We start from the raw sequence: 22,130 nt of genomic DNA, 5'->3' as shown, positions 1-22,130 counted from the left end.
CGTGACATTGTCGAAGATTCAGCAACATAAACAGAAAACACTCTCTGGGTTGAGGATACTCTAGGGACTGGCGATGACCTTCAATGGGGAGAAACTCAGAAAGGATAGAAGAAACTAAAAGAAAGCTCACAGCTCGTGGCCACTGTCTTGGTGGAGGCTGAAAAAATTTGAAAGGAGGTACAGTTGTCTTCTTAAAGTCATGGCTATGATTAGGGTTACAGTAACTACGTCACAGCCTATCTTGGGAATAATCTGATGTCATCTACGAGTCCAGATCAGGGCCAGGACTGTGGGGAAAGGTAGCATTTTCCTACTAAGGGGTTAAAGGCAGCATGACCTCTAACTGAAGTTCAGGGATTATGGTCTGTGGTTGGGTTGACATTTTTTGGAAGGACACGTTCGAATGTCCACTGATCATTTTCCAGGGGTGTGCTCTGGCATGGATAGGACAAGAGAAGATCACCTTAAGGACCCAGACAGTGGTTGGGACTGGGTTTCTGTAGCGGTCAGTAATGGACACCATTCAATGACTTCCAATGGAGCAGAACTCCGCTCTTTCCCCAAGACATTACAGTAGAAATCATGGCAAGCCCAGAACAGGCGCCACCCCGCACGTCCTCAACCTCAAGAGAATGCCCTCAGCCAATCCAAGGGATGAATCCAATATCCAGTGAGATATACAAAGGCTATTGCAGCATTGGTATCAACACTGAAGGTCTCTTGAAAGAAGGTTTTTTTTCCACATTCCTCCTTATGATAATGAGTCTCATCTGTTGTACTGTACTTGTGGCTGTGGCTACAGTCGTTGGTTTGTTCGCGGTATTTTATCATCCCCTTCTTGCCCTCTCACTCTCTCCATCTTGCTGTCTCTCACTGTCTTCCTAACATGTAAGTTAATGCAAAGCAGAACAGTGATTTTACGACAACTTTCAGTGTTTCTCTTGTGTTCTGCCCATATGGAGGCCATCTGCTTCGCATTTCCCCCTCCTCCCCTTTTCTCTCCTCTGCCCCCCCCCCACCCTCCTACAGTCCAGGAGGGCTTGGTTGGAGGGTCTCTCCCCAGCTGGCTCTGATGACTGCTAGTCTGCGTTATTCATCTTCTTTTTGGGGGTGTTAGTGTGAGTTGGTGTGAGTTTTCTTGAATATGGGGACCTGAAGGAGCATCCTTTTCTAACTCTCTCTCTCCCCCCCCCCCCCCCCCCTTGATCTCTGCAGGTTAAACACCTCTCCCTTGCTATCCTCTTATTTGACTAGTGATCACCCAGGTCATATTTCGCTTCCAACTCTGTTTTTTGTCATTCCTAGTTCATTAAGCTTGTCTAAGGGCATGATGTTTCTGGCAAAGCAATACAAAGCATTGAGCTAACCTCTCAATCACAGCACCTGCTGATATATACTGTAGTCCATCTGAATATTACTGTGAACTTTCCTCCAATTTGATGTTTTTTTGCTCCAGTGAGTTTGGCTGGAAGTCTGAGCTGCAAGTAGGAGGGGTGCAGGACATCGTGTTGAAGCATTCCAGTTGTTGCATCTCAGGGGTGTATGAAAAAACGGTCTGTGTAACTGTAACGTCATCGCTTTTTCCTCCGCATGTCCATTTGTGCGTCTGTGAGTCTTCCTGTGTGTGTGCCGTGTAAGAGGGTGTATTTCTTCTTAACGTGTGGCTGAACTGCCAGAGATGTCTGTGTGATGAATCACAGCCGTGCCTGCTGTGTTACAGTACTCAGGAGGATGTGGTTGACTGCTCGTAGTTGTGTTGTTAAACCTCCCCCCTCCCCTCATGTCCCCACGCTGTCCATTCCCTCTAAACACCCTGACCCTTATCTCAGCACACTGGGGTCCAGGGTAGGAGCGCAAACAAACATTGACTCAGTACGACCCAGTGCTGCACAAGTGATGCACAAACAGAAAAACGTCTTCCAGCACGAATGCTATCGACCTCATCTCTTTTTCCAAGCGTAGTTTTTTTTTTTTTTGCTCAACAAGCACCCACAATGGCCCAAATTGGTCAGATATGTCCTTTTGGCTTTAAAATAGCGTAGTGCGTGAGTGTTTGTATTTGCTGAGAGCAATGGACAGGACAAGCTGATGTCCATAGGCCATCAAAGCACACATCCTTTGGCTGAACGCCTCATGTGTCCCTGTAACACCACAATGCTTCTGTTGACACAGGACTATTAAGTGGCTCTTTACTTATGGTTGGATGGACTATATTTGCAGGTTTTCTAGAACCTATTCTAGAAACGTAACGACGACTTTGTAACCAACCGTATGTGGGCCATTCTACTTTCTTCTTCCTGCTGTTTGTCTTGTCTGCTATTTCCCAGAAAAACTCTCATTTTGAGCCTCGACTCACTGAGGAGTCAAGTTGGCCAACGTCTCCCGTCCTGGATGATGGCGCATCTCTCAGCCTGGTACTAAACAGGCACAGCAGCCCAGATGTTTTTACTGACATGCATTCCAAATTGTTTTTGGCCACTGGAACGGGGTTGGCACGCAATGAAACAAAAAGTTGCCATATGCTGAGTCTGAGACCTACAGGACAGACTGGCACTCCTGGCATGGACAACAACAACAGCCACCCACCGTGGCCGTGCCATTGAAACCCCGCGAAAACCCAAATCATTTTGTGGTTCCATTTCATGTGACATTCAGGCACTAACACATTCAAATCATTCCCGGTGAAATGAGGCTTGCTACATCCTGAAGTCCATTGTTTGAGCGCTGTTGTTCTTCAACCAGCTGCCCGTGTCCCACCTGTGAGTTATAATTTGGTGCCGTAGCCATGACGAGTGATCGTGAAGCCTTACAGACTGTGACCCATGTCAGGCAGACAGGAACACGGAGCGGGAGCACTGCATGGAGCGCCGGGGAATGATGGTCAATAGATGTTAAGTTCTCACCAATCAGACACCCAGTTCACACAAAGGATATATGGAAAACTGGGGATCAGCAGGTCTAGATAAAGTATATCAACAATGATTGAGATATTAACAGTAATAATTGTTGAGATATGCAAGCAGAGAACGTAGCTTTTCAAGAAGAACTGAGACTTCTGGAACAGAAAAACTGTATGTCTTGTGTCTAGTGTAGTACAGATAATCAAAAAGAAGCAGTCCAAATTCAGCCTAACCTTGACTTTTTCGATGTGATTGCTTGGACGCATTCGTGTTTGGATCTTTGCTCCCAAGCCTGAGGAACGTCAGTGTTTCCATCCTTCCTGCAGTCACGGTGGAAATGCTACGTTGACAGTAGATGACCTCACTGCACGGCGCAGCCTGTCATGGTGAGCCTTAGCTGGGAAGCTATGAGGTGCCCGTCCAACCTGACTGGAGCAGGTGCTGTACAGTACATTAGGGTTGCCATTACTCACACAGCGCAGGACGGAAGCCCCCCTCCTACCTCTACCCTGGAGCCGCAAGTTCCCTACCCCCAAATATTTTCTCAACCTCGAAATATGGGGGCTGCAGTTGCTATGGTAAGGTCGCTCTTCTGAGACTGTGGATAATTCCTCAACGTCGAAGAGGGCAAAGCGGATCTTCATATGGCCGGACGCAGTCCTAGCTACGGAGATATTTGTGCAGATCATATCAATCTGGTGACTCCTCCTGATGAATCTGTTTATGGTGGGTTGTGTTCAGAACTCAACATGAGAGACCCGAGTAAAACTCCCTAATTGGGTTAGCCTTGGTGATTTATCCCTTCAATGACATCAACCGTGCGTTTGTTTGCAGCACACTGAGGGAACGATTTGCCCTTTGCTGTTATGTGGCCAACATATACTCAGAGCAGGAGCCCCTCCCAGGAACAGGCCCTCTCATGAGTGCACTTTCTTGGCTAACTATCTGGCGTAATCATCACCCTCACAAGACTTGGAGGAATACACAACAGAGCTGTAGTTACAAGTGAAAGTCAACTACAATACTGAATACCACACAGGGGTTGGATGAAAACGTATTGTGTGCTATGAGGTAGAAGTTTAGGCATGTAGAGGTCCTGCTCTGTAGGTAATGTTAATGCCTTTTTACCCTTGTACAAAAGTTATTTGTTCCTTCCCCTCGGTGTGTAAAATTGCAATGTTGACGGTCAAGGTTGATCATTTGTCCATGTGAATGCATGAATAGGAATACGTGTCTACAGTCACTACGTCTTGTGTTTTCAGGCCAGGCCTAAAGGAGAAGGGCTGACTCCCTACCAGGGGAAAAAGAGGTGCTTCGGAGAGTACAAGTGTCCCAAGTGTAAGAGGAAGTGGATGAGTGGCAACTCCTGGGCCAACATGGGACAAGAATGCATCAAATGCCACATCAATGTCTACCCACATAAACAGGTACTGCTGAAACACTAACAGCTGTTTTCAATGGCGTTGGGAAGAGTATTTATTTATAGATAGATGTTCAAATTGATATTTGTCCCTGAGGTGACTACACTATATTATAAATTATTTTATTATACATTTAAAACATAATTTTCCAGGATTTTGTGTAAACCTTTTATCATAAAATTGAGTAATCGAACAACAAACCTATGTAGATTGCAAATCATATACTGAAATTATTTGCACTCAGAAAGAGGGCCCAGATCTGATGGTGACAAGCTCCACTCCTTAAAATGAGTGACTGAAACATTGCCTCGTCCATTTGATTTATAAAAATGTTATCCAATACCCATTTTTATAAACTAGTGGAATCACTGTAATCAAAATATTGTATTTCCTCAGTTTTCCATGTTTGTTAGATTTTCGGTTTAATAGTATGGATTTCACAATTGGCGTTTTACACATTTACAAAATTATATGTTAACCATATTGTGGTCATGTCTGCCTGCGTAAAAATATAAAAAGAGAAGAATTCACTAAAACCAGTATGATTTCCCCCAAATATACCCCGGTACTTTCTTATACGTTTATTCCTGTAAAAATATCTTTGAAATTCAAACTTCAAACTGAAAAGGTTGCTTTCTTCATTTGGTACCTGTGCACAGTAGTTCATGAGAACAAAGCCTTAGATGAAATGTGCCCCATGTCTGAGACATAATATCTCTGACATTCAGTCTTTTCAAATGTACATTTCAACACATTCCTTCCAAACCGCCACATGAAACAGAACTGTGGGCCCATACTAGCTTCAAAACCACTACAGAAGAACATGCTTCACGCTGCTAGCAATTACACTCAATTGGGCTCCTGCCCTTTTGCAGGAGAATGTTCTGCAAGAAGCCCTTTCTCTTTCATTTCAGACTTTTCCAGGAGATGGAAAGGTGAAGTCAATGTTTGGCTCTCCCAGTTCTTTTGTTCTAATCTGTGACAGATCACTGAGGTACCGTCCAAACACTGACATATGCAGTTACCTCAGACAGATTGTACGGTATACCTGACAAACGTGATACAGCTGTGTCTCTGCAAAAATATTGTTATGCCTGATATCTAAATCAGACATATTGTATAATAGGGAAACGAAAAATCATTAAAGGGAGGCATTCATAAAGATCACCTAAGTCTGACCCCCCGATCCAGTGAAGGTTGTTTCTTGCTGGTGAGACAAGAATGTTCTTCTGTGTTGTGGCTAGCCTAGCACTCACTGACAAGTTCCATGCGTCGGCAATGTCACCCGCTTTCCCTCTGTCAGCACCTGAGATAAACCGCTCATCATGGCAGACAGCTCTCCCCCAGCCACATCCTGGTCCCAACTGAAAAACTCCTTGACAGGAATTAAACACTGCATTTTCGTTATCCTCTCATGTTGGTATCATGCAATGAAGCCAAGTGATTGTGCTTTATTCTGCACAAGACACACCCCGAAGTGTTTTAGATTCCATCTCTATAACAAGATTAGTGGTCAAGGACTGCAGGTTTTGGTATTAAGACATTGGCAGGGTTAAAGATGTGGGTTTTCGGATTCATTTAACTATGAGTGAGCGTCCAAACCTCACGGCAGGCATTCAAGGGTAACTCCATAAGCTGGCTGGGCTGGTTTCTTCTACTGTGGTTACAAAACACAATCGGAGACTCTCTGGAAGAAATCGTAAAAAAGACTTTCTCCGACAACAATGGGTGGGAAAGCAAATGACTGCGGAGTGATTGTTTAAACATCTTCCAGAAATCATTGGCACCGAAGGATCCCTCTGTCCTTCGTACAGTTTCCAGGAAAGCCATTTCTAGTGTTGTGTTACAGGAATTTCCTTGCAGGTCTGTATCGTCAAGTCTCTTCAATGCAGATTTTTGGAGCAGTGGGATCAAACAGTGTTGTATTTGCCACAGCTCTGAAACCCGTACTGCCATTTACAACTGCTGGGTCCATTTTGGAATAATTACTGGCTGAAGCATTGGGAATGAAACAGGGCTGAGTTGAAGGCAGCCCACAAGCAACATCTGGAAGAGAGCAGGGGTATTGGCTGTGAGCATGTGAGTGTGTGTGTGTGTTTGAGAACACACTCATCCCTGCTATCTCCGCTTCTCATGTTCTCTCTCCCTCTCTCTAGCGCCCTTTGGAGAAGCCTGATGGCCTGGACGTATCTGACCAGAGTAAGGAGCACCCGCAGCACCTGTGTGAGAAATGCAAAGTCCTCGGCTACTACTGTCGCCGTGTGCAATAATACGCCTTCCCCTCTTGTACCCTCAGACAGAGACATCTACTCCCTCCAGCCACCTGTACTGCCTCCCCTGAAAGGCGTCCCTCACCCCTCCCTGCCTCCTTCCCCCACGCCGTCCCACACCGGCATGCAGACCCTTCTCCATCTCCCCAGTCTGTCCTCTGAGAGAAACCCCTTTCCCCCCATCAGTATAGTCCCCATCGCATACGTCACCCCTACCACCCCTTTTACGATTCCTTCCATCTCTTCTTAACCCCCAACTCTAGGTACAGGTCCTAGTGATTTTTCTCATTTTCCATATAGTGGTTAAAAGTAGGATTATGAATGGGAGAAACTGGCTTAGTATAGTAACCTACTTCCACTTTGAGTGAGTTTTTGCCACAAAGTGCTCTTTCTAAAAAGTTCAAACTTGCCAAATCCTTGCCTGTACATATTTTGTCAATGAGCTCTGGTTTACCAGCAAACCAGTGTAACCCAATTGTATCGACGTATATGAGTTGTAACTGATAGTTGATTGATTGTACAGTATTATTAGCAATGTGTTTTATCGGTGTCACTGACAGTATTGTCACCTGTGTCGGCCACAATGGATTACCTCACTTTGGGGTCTGTTGGTTTTGTGTTTACAGAGTTCTGCCTTCCTTTTCCCTGCCAAGTGAAGTGTATGTGGATGTGCTGAACATTAGAACAGGGCTTCTTATGATGGTAATGTAACCATGTTTGGGTCTACAGCACATTCTTATTAACTGTGAATTAACTAAGGGGTAATGCACCATTCATCCCTGGCTTACATTTGGCCTATTTATTTGTGATGTTGTCTATTGTGCAATTGAAATTGATTTAACTGGGACATATGTATGTATGTATGTATGTATGTATGTGTGTTTTTATCAATATATTGTGTAACTGCTTCCACATCTTTAGAAACTACTGTTGGTTGATTTGTAGAACTGTTCCTCATTTAAGTGAAGTACATAGGGCCTATATACAAGAGACTTTTAGTACACCTGTTATGCATTTCACTTTTAGTTATGATAAGATATTCATTTACATTCACAAGCAGTAGTTTTGAGATTTGTCTGTTAAACCGTGCAATACCATCAGTTACACTTAACCAATATTGCATTCTTGGCTACCCTAGTTGAGCAGTAAATTGGCAGTGAGCTATACTGTAGGTTTGACTTTGTTGATTTAGTTGTTTGTGCTGACAGGTAGAGCTGTTGCTCTCTATAGTAGTAATACCTCTTTATGACTGATCTATACATCTTCTTTCCGAGGGGCTGAACCCTTTACAAAGTGTCAAACAGGATTGTGGTAAAGAAAGTTTAGTGGAGAGGGGTTAAGCAATGTAGGACAGTTCAGTTTATCGTTTGGTGAAGAAAGAGAGAGGTTGCAAAGGTTAATTGGCATGGTCGTGTGTCATTTCTAAGGAAATATTGGAAGTCAAAAGATGGATGAAGTTTGTGTGCGCTTGATACCACTTACAACCATAAATCAATGTCTTTAATTCAAGGGAACTACACATCCATGTATCCCTGTTTACATAAATACAGTATACTCAGACATTGAGTATTTGTTGGGAAATCTGGACCGAAGACCATTGTTGACCTAACATTTTGTAAAAATGTTTGTAACATGGAAATTAAGGTTAAAGTTAAGGTTGTAAATAGGCCTATATTGTCATCTAGTAGTAGGTAGTTTAAGCAATGTTTTCAACACTAAAGCATTTACAGTGAAATTTTCTTTTTTTTGGGACAAATTAATCTGTTTCTCCATAATGTGGAATGTATTTTATACTGTGCTAACGTGCCTTATGAAGATGTGCAGAGAAGAAAATAAGTATCTAACATTCGGACAGAAATCAAATAGATTTAGAGCTGGAATTGATTGAGGACTTGAGGTAACTGTGAGATACATACATCTGCCAATGTAAATGCTGGTTCAAGATGTGAATACATCTGGGAGGAAAACAATAGTACCCCATTAGCACTGAAAGTTAAACTGACATTTTCCTCTACACTAGTTGTTTAGTTGGAGGCAACACTAACATTTCCAGCTGGCAAAAACAATAACATTGCACTCTGTTTTGGAACATCAACAAAGATTTAAAAAAATGTTATTTTGTCGTCGGAACTCAAATAGCTCTAAAAGCTGTCCATATTACATATGCATCTGATTAAGCATTGTCATATAGTCTGATGATATAGAGTCTGAGGAAATCTCACATAGTTACTTCCAACAAGTATTAACATGGCGCCTACATTCTGTTGGGACAGAGCTTGAACTTTCCTTTGTCAGAGCGTGCAGAATATGCACGCCTATCAAATGAATTGGTCATATGTGGTTATACTGAACCATCCTCTATCAGAAATATACACAGTTATTGTTGAAAGGACAAATGGATCACAAATCAGTTGACATGTTAGATATATTGCAGTAGGTTATTACATCGATATTTATCTCTGTCCATTAAATGTTGGGATCAATCTATTCTCAATGCTGTTTGAAAGCAAGTAGGTAAGCCTGAAAAGCCCATATGTCTATAACACGACCACGGTGAAATTCTCACAAGATAAATCTAATTTATCTTACTCTCCACACTTACTGTAGTTATAGCGATGCCATAGTATAGTGTTAAATAGACAAACACCCCAAAATATTTGCTTAGACTAAGAGTATTACTAGAGTACTGAAAGAGTTATGACATTTGCTTTGCTGTAGAATGTAAGGAAATCTCTATTCGTATCAACTTCCTTCAGAGGAAGTTAATGATCCTGATATGGCTCTTGAGATTCTGGCCAGAGAAAAAGCCATGTATTACAGCTGGCATATAAGTAGGAAAGCAGTTATTACAATGTATGTGCATTTAAAAACTTTACAAGCCTTTAGGATGTCTTTTGTCTTGAATTACATATACTTGACTTTTATAGTACCTTTTCAGTTTGATATTTTCTATGAAGATATGTGTATTTTGGAAAACTTAAAATAGATGATGAAATTTTCAGAGAAATTAGCAAAATTACAAGTTATTTCCCTGATAAAGATATTTACAAAAGACTATTTTATGTATATATTTGATGGCCATCATGTTTAAGGATATTAGCGCGTTTTAAATGTTATGCAATATTAAAACTTTCGATGTGAAAAAGGGCCTATTGCTGAGACACAAACAAAGCTGGGAGTTTTTATTTTATGTTTTACAGATCTGAGGGGTTATCCTACAGAGATATTTATGGAAAGATTTTTTACAACACTTTTTGTATAAAATATGCAACAAAGTTACACTAAGAAGGAAATATTGATGTCTGCATAGTATATTTTAAAAGGTTGGTACATAATTAATACCCTTAATCAATTATAAGCCTTTATATTTTCATGTTTGTTTATTTGTGGTTAGAAATGTTAAATATTCCACAATGATACCCAAGTGCTCCAACTAATATGCCTACAACATGAGTTATTTTATGTCCTTTGAAAAGCATGAATTTATTCTGTATACAAGTATTACTTTTATAAATATACACCAATGTTGTGTCACCCAAATGTAATACCGTAGTGTTGAGATATTCTTCAGAAAGCAATAATACTATTGTATTTACATGCCGAAGAAATCATCTTTCTATATTAGTGACTGATACTCACCACTCTATAAGCACATTAAACTGTGAGTTGTAGTTTGCTTTAAGCAACCATGACAAGGAACTATTGTGAACTATTATGTTGTTATTCCTTGATTAGAAATGGTGTACTTCTGTGAGTGAGACAAAGGACTATGGGAGTGTTTGCATGTGCATGTGTTTGGGGTTTGAATGAAGTGTTATTTTGTGCAATCTATACTAATTGAATTTCTGCACAGTAATGTAGTTGGCTACACATTGTTTCTAACATTCTTAACAACTAATTGTTATAATTGATCACATGTATCATTCACTGATAGTGTATACCAAGTACATATTTAATGAATGTATCGGGTTAACAATAATGTGGTCATTAGAAAGTCTTGTTTATATTTGTTGATGTCATTTGAAATCATTTTAATGCTATAATTTGATTGGACAGAGCACAGACGAACAGTGGGTTATGATGAAAACAGTTTGTATAACTGGGAAAGCAAACAGGAAGGACAGGTCTGTTGTTCACGTCCATGAAACGGCATTCCAAAATGTGCCTTATTTTTTTTGTTAGGAAACCAACATTAGTGCTTGAGTGCTATTAGGAGTCTGACGAATAAAATCATACCGAATACAAAATGTTCACGCGGGAGTAGTTTTTTTATTGAGTTGCTTTGTTTAATGCATATCATGGCCGTTACTGGGAGGCGTTCCCTCCTGGGTTTCATTTCAGCCAACTGCAATGCACAGTTCTTTGGGTTCTGTCCAGGCCCCTGAGTTAACATAGTGTACGGAACAGCAAGTGTACGTTTTTCCTTAGACTGACCTCGGTGCCTGAGTACATCTACAGGCCTGATGTCTTAATGCCTTGTGCAAGAGGGGGAGTGCGTGGATTGTGCCAGGAAGGTTTAGATGGCGTGTACATTGTGGTTCTGGTGGTGTAATAGCCCTTGAGAGCAGGGACCTTGTCATTCTTCATCAGAGAGGTCCTTATATACTAGTGTTGAAAAGACAAGTCCTTGCGCAAACACATTAAAAATATGGAAAACTAGACTTTTAGAATAGAACAGCAAGCACTGATAACCTCAACTATATAGAGGAAGATTTATTCCGACGGTAACATAAAATGTTAAAACCTAGCTTGTAACAATTGTAAACATGTTATTGTTGAGTGAGTATTAGAGGTTGGCTGGCCAAGTTTCCAAGTGCGTTGGACACGCATTCCAAATAACTCAAACTTCACTAGAGGGTGGGGACCCAAATTATATCAAGTTTGTTACAACATCTCCAGCTTAAACAGAGCAAGAGTTGCGATGTCTCTATGGCAACAATGTAATTGGAGAACTCAAACAAACGGTGTAAGGTCAGTGCGCATATGGTTTCATTTAAGAGCGAGGAACGCTTTTTCTCGTGGCCTCATTATTTACTTTCATAAAGTATTAGCTTGATAAGCAGCACCACCCAGTCTCTGGTTTTCATACACATTCTGGCATTCCCTTTTACAGGAGACATGCTCTGTTGAAACTCTAGTTATCAGAAAACAAAGGACGCAAGATCAACCTATTGAAACCTAAGGCTTTGGGCCAGCGCCTAACAAAACACACATATTAAATTATTCAATTGTATTTGAATTGCTTGTGTAAGTGTATGTTTCAGAAGACTGTACATACTCATATACTGTACTCTATGTAACCCATGAATGGTTCATTTTACCAGCTATATTGGGGGCTTGTGAGATGAACAAGCTAATATTCCAGGATGGGGGTAGGGGGTTACATAAAGAAATGGAAGCCTACAGTATGATGTCACATCCTGTTCTGAAGGACAGGAAGTCATGTTGGAGGTCCAATATCTAAATAAAACTGTTGGCTCACCGCCAGGAAGCCTTAACAGCAGTAAGGAGGCTGGCATGCAGGATGAAATTATATAGACAACAACAGTGGAGAATCAGATAAAAGTATTAATTATTTGGCAGTAAATGCAGGTATACAACATAAACATCATTTTCATTTAGTAATTTCAGTGTCAGGGGGTCCCATGTCACTATCATTAGTTACTTAGTACATCTATTTACAGTATTATGGCAGTGACATCTGGCACTAAAGCTTTCAATTCAGTTTCAAATCCTACTGGTCTTCTTACACTTAACTAAAAGCAATAATTAAAAGCATAAATCATAACGTTTTGACAATTTTCTTAGTTGACAAACTCCTCCCTCCAACAACTTGCATGTATGAATAATAAAGACTCTGAACATGAAGTTATGATAATCATCAGGGTTTGCACTAATAACAAAATAAACATCGTCAAAATAGATAAAGACATAATATTGGATTTGCTTCTTCAGAATAAAGGATATTTTCTAATTATACATTCATGAAAAACAAAGAATAAATGCATTTAATTTTGCATCTAAAGAACTTAAAGAGACTCCACAATCGTATTATGCAGTGCATGTTCCTTTTTTGTGCGTTTGAAAAAGTGTGTATGTGTGTGTGTGTTACTTGATCTCCCCGCAGTCTGTGATGACAATCTTTTTTACCACACCACCATCATGGCATCCAAAGGACTCCATCTTGAAGACTATTTCCATGCCCTCCTTCACCTGGCCAAAGACTACATGCTTGCCATTCAGCCTGAGAAACAGAAAGGGAGAGAGAAATAAATAATTAAAGCCATAACTTAACTAGATGACCAAAACATTCTTTAGACATGGGGTGATGCAGGGCAGTTCAGAAAAAGGAGACAAGGGTGATGCACACTTTGGATGCGGATAGAATTGACATCATCGAATTATTACTGAATCATGAATTGCTACTGAATCATGCACAAGGTAGCACTCCCACAACCATACCATTCAGTTTTAGCAGTGCAGATGAAAAACTGGGAACCGTTGGTGTTAGACCCTGAATTTGCCATTGACAAGATACCTGAAAGAAGACAGTATTAAATGATCATGTCTGATAATGCAGTCACAGCATAGCACAGTAAGGGGTCCTTCAGTTTAACACTATCCAGTGGAGAATGGCAATGTGGGCATTGTACTGGGTAAGGCCTAGTTTCTTCTTTCTAATTGGACACAAGCTGTGATTACACAACACTTTAAACTGAAGCGTTCATCCATCAACCCTGGCAAAGGGTTTACTCCCCAAAAAATATTTTGATAATGGATGTTGACTTACTCAGAAAGTAGGTCATTCACTTGAGGATTACAAAATCAACATGATCTACTTGGATAGTTGGTAGTGCCATCTAGTGGGCAAGCTGCTACGGGATTCTCAATTTTGTGATTGCTATAGCCTGTGTTCAGAGACTAAGGCCACAATAAACAGAATATAACTATGCATAAGATTGGTTACCAATATACTAGGGTGGAAAAACACAGACCAACACATAAGTTTGAGGGAGCGAAGAATTGAGATACAGTGCAACCATACCTGGCCCTGTGTGCTTTAATTTGAAGTTCTCGTCTCTAAACTTGGCACCGTATATGGATTTGCCCCCTGTCCCATTGTGGTTGGTGAAATCTCCTCCCTGAAATCCAAATACATATTTAGAGAGAAAAAAAAATACACACATTTTATGAAATACAATGAATCACTGCTACGTAGCTATGTGCATACTGTATACCTGGCACATGAACTCAGGGATCACTCTATGAAACACTGATCCTTTGAATCCAAATCCATACTCCCCTGTGCACAACGCTCGGAAATTCTCTGTTGAACAATATTTGTCAAGTAGTTTGCCAAGATTCTTTTGACAATTACATTAAATTAGCAAATCTTACCTGCCGTTTTTGGAACGACATCTGCATTCAACTGCAAAATATCACCAAAATAACACGAGTTGATTATTGGCAACAAGTATTTTCACTTTTCTAAGCTTTACTAGCTTATTACTGGTGAAATTGCACTGCAGCTTTTCTACAGTAGCCTTGCAAGACACGGGTGGATTTGTTAGTCTATCATGAATCATTGCAAAGTAATATTTAGAAATCATAGCCTACTGTATCTGTAGAGCTCATGTGGAATGAGATCATGAAAATTACACTGAACTGTACACATATATCTAAACAGACACTGCTAAAGTACACAAGCCAATACCTGTAGTCCTACACGTACCGATAAAGGATAGCTAGCTGCATTCAAGTCAGTATTACGCTAGCTTGTGTGGAAGGCTACTTGGCTAGATAACGTTAGCTTGCAAGCTATCTAGCTCGCTAGCTACCTCTATGATGATTCTTCCCATAGGTACATTGTCAGCTGCTATGTCCATGAATACAACTGGATTCTTGACTGGTCCAGACGAGAACAGCCTGGCCGCGGCTAAAGCCAAGGAGCAGTATTTTATCCGATTTCTCATTTGCAACATGGTTGCAGAAACGTCAAGATTTGCAGCTAGGCCAGGCAGACATGGGGTTGTTGTATTTACATTTGGCGTCAGACGAGTAGTCGACCACCATACGGCCCCATGGTGGATCCAAAATAGTGGAGGAAACTGTCCTTGGAATTTTGAAATGATGACACCTTGTGGTAATACCTGGTTAGTAAATATGGAATCTAAACGTACCCTACTGTGCATGTTTTGTTCACATACCCTAATCGAAGATAGTCTGATTCTTTTTGAAGAAAGAATACCAAAAAGGGTTTCATCTGAATACATATTTATTAGATAAATATTAGGATGTCACGTCATCTAACTACATACAGATTTGCAAGACTAAAAATCACAATGTTTTTTTCTTACCAGTTTAGAATATGAAATGATTGCACATAGAATGTACAAAAACAAAAAGACAACTGCCACCTGTTGTGCCAATCACTTCAGATTGTACCTTTATATAATATATTTGCCTAATTGCATAAAAACTGTAAATTTGCCAACATTATACAAACTGTAAATTTGGAAACAACCTTAAGGAACCACTCAAGATTCCACGTCCCCAAAGACCCAATTATACCCTTAAAAGGGTTTTTATATAATTTATTTTGTTGTAGCACCTTTATAAAGTACACAGGAAATACACAGAAGTTTAGTATTACACAAAGGAAAACAAAATTGTCTTTTTTTTCTTCCAACCCCATGTGGGGGGTTGGTAAAGTACAGTATCTTACAGTAATGAACAGGCGTGGTTGGAGAGGTCTGCACAGACGCCATCTAACGTGGACTCATTTTCCCCATTTTAAAGTCTCTATTTGACAGGAGGATGCAAGCTTTACAAATTCTAAATACACAATTCACATTCCCCCCGGAGAAAAATGAATACATTTCTGTTAACGTGTCTCTATTTGTAATTTACATATGTACATGCGTCCCTTGCACACCCCACCCCCGTCTTTTTCTTCAATAACAGAACAGAGGGGGACAGAGAGCCTCACAGATAGAACTGTAGTTTTCATAAAAATTCAATTTCCTTGCATTTTAGGATCTGGGTTTGAAGCCCAGATAGAGTATAGACAGATCTTGAAGCATACTGTATCTAACAACATTGTATTCAGAGCAGGGAAGGAAAATACCTCACTGTGGCAGTGCATCGTCTTCAACAAACAAACAGTTAACTCAACAGCTCAATAGTGGAGTAGCGTACTCGGCTGATTACATCTCACAATATCAGTTCTTGATGGAGATTTAAAAATTCAACTCATATATATAATTTCTTGTACGGCATCGTCATCATGTAAACGAAATTGTGATCCTTGTTATAAAATCAATGTAAGGTAGGTAAACAAGAATAACTGAAACCTGAAGACAATACTTTAAAAAGTGACATTTAAATAGGACGTTCATAAAAGTTCATAATAGGCCATTGATATCACAATACAGATGTCCTTGTATCCAGATGATAGAACTTTTCCCAGCTTCGTCAGATATCTTAGCCAAACAAATGGTAGAGATCCTAATTCATGCAATATTCTGATATACTATACAGCAGTACTGTACAGTATATCAGCTAAATTGGAGGGATTTTTAGGATATAAAAAAAACAATTGTAAAAAATTATATATTTGTATTTAAATCAGATTAGCCCATACAGTATTTCTTGTCATTGTTCAATTAAATCTTTAAAAAATCAACAATATCCTGGTGCCAAATGCAAAGCCCTGTGAAGGAATTATTGTCTTGACTGACAATGAGAGAATAATACAATAAGAGGGCTGTTTTCCCTGTGTTTGTGTGTGTGTGTGTGTTGACACTGATAAAGACATACGCTATCGTATACTTGATAATTCAACAAATGACACAGCCACTTGAAACTTTTCACAAGGGTTATGTACAATGGCTCCCCATAACATCATCATGCATGACGCTCTTCCATTCAAAAACATGACCAGATGTAGTTCTTACAGTAACAAGAGAGATCACAACAACAGTAACAAGAGAGATCATTTAGTACAATTACACACTTGTTTAGAATTTACAGAATGATTTTATATCTGCTTGGCTTATAGCTCATGCTTATAGCATAACATAGTTTCTGACACAAACAAGATGTTTAGGCCAACGCCCCAGGGACAACTTTGGTAATGAACGTCAAGTGGGTCATAATTTGGCCATTCTCAATTATACAAACATGACTTGAAACATAAATAAAGTGGTAAAAACAAAACAAAAAAGTAAAGGTAAAACAAAATCAAACCTGCTCAAGACAGTTTAGCCTAGACTTGCGAGATCATGGGAATAGAAGCCACATTGGCACACATGCACTTTTGAAAATGGTTTGAGGATTCTTAAGGAGCCAATGTTGACATGTTACAGGAGACAACCAGGTCAGCAAGAAAAAAAGAGAACGAACAGAACAGCATCCTATTAACAAAACCAGATGAGGACGGATATTGTAATATTTCCCTGTTGCTCTCACATTCCCAAATACACTTGTTTTCAACTCCTTCCATCTCAGCTCGCTCTCTCGCTCTCTCTCTCTCTCAAACACACACACACACAGCTGCAAACACATTTTGTACCATTTGTACCGTTGGGAGTGTCCAGAAGAGAGGGGGCAAGGGGCTGGCTCCTCAGGAGACTGGGGAGGGCTGAGGGCAGGGCTGAGGGCAGGGCTGAGGGCAGGGCTGAGGGCAGGGTTGAGGGCAGGGCTGAGGGCAGGGCTGAGGGCAGGGTTGAGGGCAGGGCTGAGGGCAGGGCTGAGGGCAGGGCTGAGGGCAGGGCTGAGGGCAGGGCTGAGTGCAGGGCTGAGGGCAGGGTTGAGGGCAGGGCTGAGGGCAGCGCTGAGGGCAGGGTTGAGGGCAGGGCTAAGGGCAGTGCTGAGGGCAGGACTGAGGGCAGGGCTGAAGGCAGGGCTGGGGATGTGTTGAGGCTCTGTGTTACGCTTCAGGTCAGGGGGTGGAGGGCTATAACAGGCTGGGTGGAGACCTCTATCCTTCTGGAAACACACAGTGTGAGGTTGGGGATCAAAGTCCATGGTCTCAGTTGTTGGAAGAATACACTTCAAAGAGGGACCGAAACAAGAGCAAGGAAGCGAAACAACACAGTTACACGTCTTCTTGTCCTCCAAAGTAAGAAAAGCAAAGGATAAACGTAAAAATGCTATGTACAACCCACACAGGGTCAATTGTGTGACACGCACAAACTGATTATAGCTGCACAGTTTCTTATTGGAACAGTCACCGGTGTCACGTCACGTTAGTGCCAGCCAACATGGCCGTCGATGGTGTGTTGAGAATCAGAAGCTTTGGATCTGAGGCCGAGAATCTGTACATGAGGAGGGAGGGAACGACAGGAGTCTGTTGCTACCCTCACCGTGAGACCCAGGGTGGCGCCCTCGTCAACTGACGGCCACCCTCATTCCTATACCACTTGTTGTCTCTCGACAGATATTGTGTGTCTGTGTGTGTACCGCTTGTCAGAAGTCTCGAGAATGTCTACAGCCAAGACAGTCCAACACACAGTGCAGGCTCGCGGAGGGGGGAAGGCTTAATTGTTCTCAAACAGGGAAAGGAGGTCGTCGTTGCTGTTGGTGGGCAGGTCGGGAGGGTCCAGGTACGACAGGAGCTCGTCTGGGTTGGCCAGCTCTGGGAGCAGCTGTGGAGGTGGAGGGAGGGAGGTAAGGAACAGGCTGTCAGCGTCAGAGCACGTACACCAGGACACAAACCCAAAACAATAACCCAAAATACTACCAGATTAACAGTTTTCTGAGTACTATTCGGAATATATGTTGGAGCAGGAAGCAGGGAAAATGACAGTGCCTGTGGTCGACGATGCTAAAGCTAGCCTGAGCAAATACAAGCGCCCTAAAAGCAGGATGTCACCATGCAGACTTACATCCAGCGAGGGCTCGGGCATGTCTTGCGGTCCCTGCCCACCCATCTGCCCGTCCACCCCTGAGGAGGGGTTAAAGTTCAGATCGCCGTGAGGGTGGCTGTTCTGGCTGGGCTGCTGTTGAGGCTGAGGCGGGGCCTGGCGAGAGGGCTGTGATGAGTGGCCACTGTGATGAAGCGAATGCCCTGACTGGCCACTGTGATGTAAGGACTGCGCTGATTGGTTGCCGGGGTGGGAGGGGGCGTGCAAGCTCTGCTGCATGGAACTATGGGACTGATCAGGATGACACATCTGGTTGGGTGGGAGGGAGTGGGTGGAGAGAAAGGGATGGAGAGAGAGAGAGAGATGATGAAAGAGGTCAGATGTGCTGAAGGCCAGCTAAATGGAAAGCTGTGAGCAGACATGTACAATGTTACAGCCATGATGACTGCAGGAACATGCTGACTCACAGTGACACTAGTTCGAACAATTCTGGTCAATGTGTACTTTATTGTAAGGACGCGATCTACATGAACATGATGTACTTAATATGCATATCTCTTACTCTGTGGAGAGGGCAGGCCTTCCACAAAAGCATATTGGAAACACGGACCCAGGGGTGCGTGTGTGTGTGTGGTCCTGGGAAAGCCGTTGTGGGGAACTTACCGAGTCAGGCATGCCGTGGTTCAGGGTCTTGTCCTGGGACATGAGGCCCCTGGGGCCATCTGGAGGGTGGGACAGCTGGGGTCCATGCATGAAGTCATTCATGGGGGGGGCTCCACCTCCGCCTCCTCCACCCCCAGCCCCACCCGAGGGGTTACAGTGGGGGAAGTCAAAATTCCCGTGGCCATGGTAACTATTGCCTGGAAGCACCATAACAGACATGGGCTCAGGTTAGAAAACCTGTGACCTAAACACAGTGACTACAACCTGTGGCTGTACCGCGAAACAAGAACGAATCTTGACGAGGCATGTCACATCCTTTTCAAACCCACACACCGCTGCCTGCGACCAGCGAGTCGGAACCATAACTATGAGCTATAATGAACTACACATGAACCAAAGGGATGTGTGAACCAAAGGGACCTCTTTGGAAGTATTCAGGATATTTTACACCCCCATACAGCCCAGAATCCTGCTAGGTTGCCCCTACCTGGACCTGGGTACTCTCCCCCGTTGCCCCCGCCGAGCTGAGCAGGGTGTGGTGGGTAGGGGGCGGGGCCAGGGCCCAGCTGGGCTATCATCTCCATGACGTTGGGCATGGTCATCTGACTGGGGCTCATGGTCTTGAAGCGCTTGGCCAGCGGTCCGTCGGGGTCCTCCTTGATGTGGACGTCCGACTTGATGGGGACAGGACGCCAACTACACGTGGGGTCGATGGTGACTTCCTCAAACTCTGAACTGTGAGAGGAACAGGAAGGAAGTGGGTTCAGAGCGGTTTTGGACTCCGATGAGCAGTAAGTCGTAGGAATCGTGAGTACTAATGGCTTACTGAGGGTTTAGCATAGAAACGTACTTCTGGATTGCGTTGAGGATGCCCCACATGTACTGGTCCACCTCCAGCCCCTCTAACAACGCCGTTTTACTGCAAGACAGACGGGAGAGAAAAGAACATTACCAACTAGAACAGTAAAAAAAAAAAAAGAGAAGAGAATCGGACTGAAACATGTTTTGGTCTTACTTGCATACAGGACACCTCCAGGTCCCCCTCTCACAGTTAAGCTGCAGGTAGGACTCCAGGTCGAAGCACTGTAGAACATAACAGGCGTGTCAGACAGAGGACTAGCATCCATCAGGGGTGAGCGCTGACATAACTGACTAAAAATAACTCGCAAGATGAACATATTTTGATAGTGTGTCAAAACTGCCACGTAACAGATTCGAGCGATTCCACCTCAGAGTCCAATGGTACTTGGTACATATGAAACCAAACTGGTTTACCTCAAAGGCATTTGAACTGATGGACATTTGGTGATGATAGTATTTAAAATGAATCGCTCTCCTTCTTAATTGGAGGTGTGTGGGAAGTCGAGCTGCTGTACAGTACCTGGACGTGTTTACAGTCGTGGCCTCTGGCTGGCAGCTGGATGCGTCTGAAGGTGATTGGACACTTGAGCGAGACTTTTATAGCGGTCTGCTCCACGCCGTCCTCCCCGTTCAGAGTGGTGTTCCCCGACGAGGCCACTACGCTGCTGAAGTTCCTCTTGACTGGGGAGAGAGAGAGCGAGAGAGAGTTAGGGTTAGGAGGAACGTGAGATGGGGAGGGGAGTGGTTGAGGGATGGATGCGGGGGATGGGGGACTGGGGAGAACCTACTCTTGGTGATGCAGTGCTCCGCAGGCAGGAGCCTCTTCTTCAGCAGGCCCTGGAGGACCGACCGGACGGACGGCCTGTGGACCAGTTGCAGCACGAACAGGTGGGACTGCGCGCGCGCGCACACACACATACACAGGTTTAGTACCAATCATAGTCTGCCGCTTTGTATTCACTGAGGTTCATTCTGTGTAGGAGGTCTGTGTGTGTGTGTGTGTGTGTGTGTGTGTGTGTGTGTGTGTGTGTGAATACTCACGCAGCAGCAGGCAGTGACGGTGATCTGGATGGTGTTTCTACCAGGTTGACAGACATGCTTTAGGTGCAAGGGTTTATGGGAAGTCTTGTTGTCTCCTCTCTCGATGGTTAGGGGCGTGGCATTGACGCTGACCTAAGAACAGAAAAGAAGTTGTTCGCGTGCCAATGGATATTTGCCGATAATGTCTGTACGTGTGTGTGTGTACGTGTGTGTGTGTGTACGTGTGTGTGTGTGCTGACCTGGACGGAGGCTGGCCAGTTAGTGTTCATCTGCCTGTCCTCATGGTGGTAACATTTGAACTGTAGTTCCAAGTCTGACCTGTAGGTCAAAGATCAAGACATTCATGTCCCTCTTTCATACCCAGTCACTTCAAGTAAAGACGCGAGGCTCCTTTCAGAAAGTTACAACCCTTCTTTTCCCACCAGACCCATTCCACACGGACGTGCGCGTCGTGTGTGCGCGCCTCACCTCCACATGAGAGTCTGGTGAACGGACGGACGCAGGTGGAAGACGTGGTTGCTGACGGCCAGGTTGTGCTCCAGACGGAAGGGCTCCAACACCACTCCGTCGCGGACCGGGAAGGTCAGCCGCAGCTCCTCGTTTGGGTTGGCTGGGAGCGGAGAGCAAGAGAGGACGTCAACTTTCCTTTTCACATCTGTGGGACGGGGGTGAGAGTGTTTGGACTGTTTACCCCCGAAAAACGGTCCACATCACAGGAAACGGCGTCTGGGACAAACATTTTTTTGTTTTTTTTTAGCCCTTGGATTCCCCCCACAGTCACAAATAGAGTACTCACTTGGTGGAGGAGGGGGCAGTGCAGCCATATTTGGTTTCATGTCTGGAGGAAACGGGGGTTTGACGTCCTGGTTGGGGGACAGGTATGGAGGGATGCCACTTCCTGGGGTCATGGGTGGTGTAGGGTTCCCCGGGACGGGAGAGTGGGGGTAGGTCCCAGGCCTGGGGGGCTGCAGAGAGGGAGGGAAGCACATGGACAACAATGTTGACATGATTTATTTGAATGGATGACACATGAGTATGACCACATTTTCTAGTTTATTTTTTATGTTTTTATAACCTCAAGCGCCTGTCTCCACATGATTGTTCAGG

The 22,130-nt window shown here is 43.2% G+C and overlaps 3 protein-coding genes across 9 annotated transcripts in view; 1 reads left to right on the top strand and 2 right to left on the bottom strand.

Annotated features, from left to right (window-relative positions):
* zcchc24 (zinc finger, CCHC domain containing 24) overlaps positions 1-10,842 on the top strand; it is a 28,898-nt gene extending 18,056 nt beyond the window's left edge. The window contains exons 3-5 of one of the 2 annotated variants that reach the window (XM_067236843.1): positions 4,163-4,327; positions 6,478-6,520; positions 6,618-10,842. In XM_067236843.1, coding sequence (XP_067092944.1) covers positions 4,163-4,327; positions 6,478-6,520; positions 6,618-6,841 — 432 coding nt within the window. In that variant the 3' untranslated portion in view covers positions 6,842-10,842. Of the gene's footprint in view, positions 1-4,162; positions 4,328-6,477 lie in introns of both variants that reach the window. The other variant, XM_067236844.1, reaches the window with a different exon arrangement.
* Positions 10,843-12,141: 1,299 nt separating this feature from the next.
* ppifa (peptidylprolyl isomerase Fa) lies at positions 12,142-14,643 on the bottom strand. The gene is made up of 6 exons (XM_067235912.1): positions 14,430-14,643; positions 13,990-14,020; positions 13,830-13,918; positions 13,637-13,733; positions 13,054-13,129; positions 12,142-12,835 (listed from the first exon to the last, which is right to left on the bottom strand). Exons 1-6 carry the CDS (start codon positions 14,571-14,573, stop codon positions 12,700-12,702), a joined length of 573 nt encoding a protein of 190 aa, XP_067092013.1. The 5' UTR covers positions 14,574-14,643; the 3' UTR covers positions 12,142-12,699.
* Positions 14,644-14,854: 211 nt separating this feature from the next.
* The window catches only part of zmiz1a (zinc finger, MIZ-type containing 1a), a 60,634-nt gene continuing 53,358 nt past the window's right edge, over positions 14,855-22,130 (bottom strand). For 3 of the 6 annotated variants that reach the window (XM_067236322.1, XM_067236320.1, XM_067236326.1), the window contains 12 exons: positions 21,820-21,988; positions 21,492-21,678; positions 21,263-21,341; positions 21,024-21,155; positions 20,771-20,876; positions 20,503-20,663; positions 20,137-20,204; positions 19,948-20,040; positions 19,609-19,856; positions 19,122-19,318; positions 18,480-18,767; positions 14,855-18,239 (listed from right to left, as the gene is read on the bottom strand). In XM_067236322.1, the coding sequence (XP_067092423.1) occupies positions 18,132-18,239; positions 18,480-18,767; positions 19,122-19,318; positions 19,609-19,856; positions 19,948-20,040; positions 20,137-20,204; positions 20,503-20,663; positions 20,771-20,876; positions 21,024-21,155; positions 21,263-21,341; positions 21,492-21,678; positions 21,820-21,988 (1,836 nt within the window). In that variant the 3' untranslated portion in view covers positions 14,855-18,131. The remainder of the gene's footprint in view (positions 18,240-18,479; positions 18,768-19,121; positions 19,319-19,608; positions 19,857-19,947; positions 20,041-20,136; positions 20,205-20,502; positions 20,664-20,770; positions 20,877-21,023; positions 21,156-21,262; positions 21,342-21,491; positions 21,679-21,819; positions 21,989-22,130) is intronic. The other 3 variants (XM_067236323.1, XM_067236324.1, XM_067236325.1) reach the window with 3 other exon arrangements.

This window comes from Osmerus mordax, chromosome 5 (genome assembly GCF_038355195.1).
Source record: "Osmerus mordax isolate fOsmMor3 chromosome 5, fOsmMor3.pri, whole genome shotgun sequence".
Taxonomy (NCBI): Eukaryota; Metazoa; Chordata; class Actinopteri; order Osmeriformes; family Osmeridae; genus Osmerus; species Osmerus mordax.
This window is presented reverse-complemented; position numbering and strand designations above follow the sequence as displayed.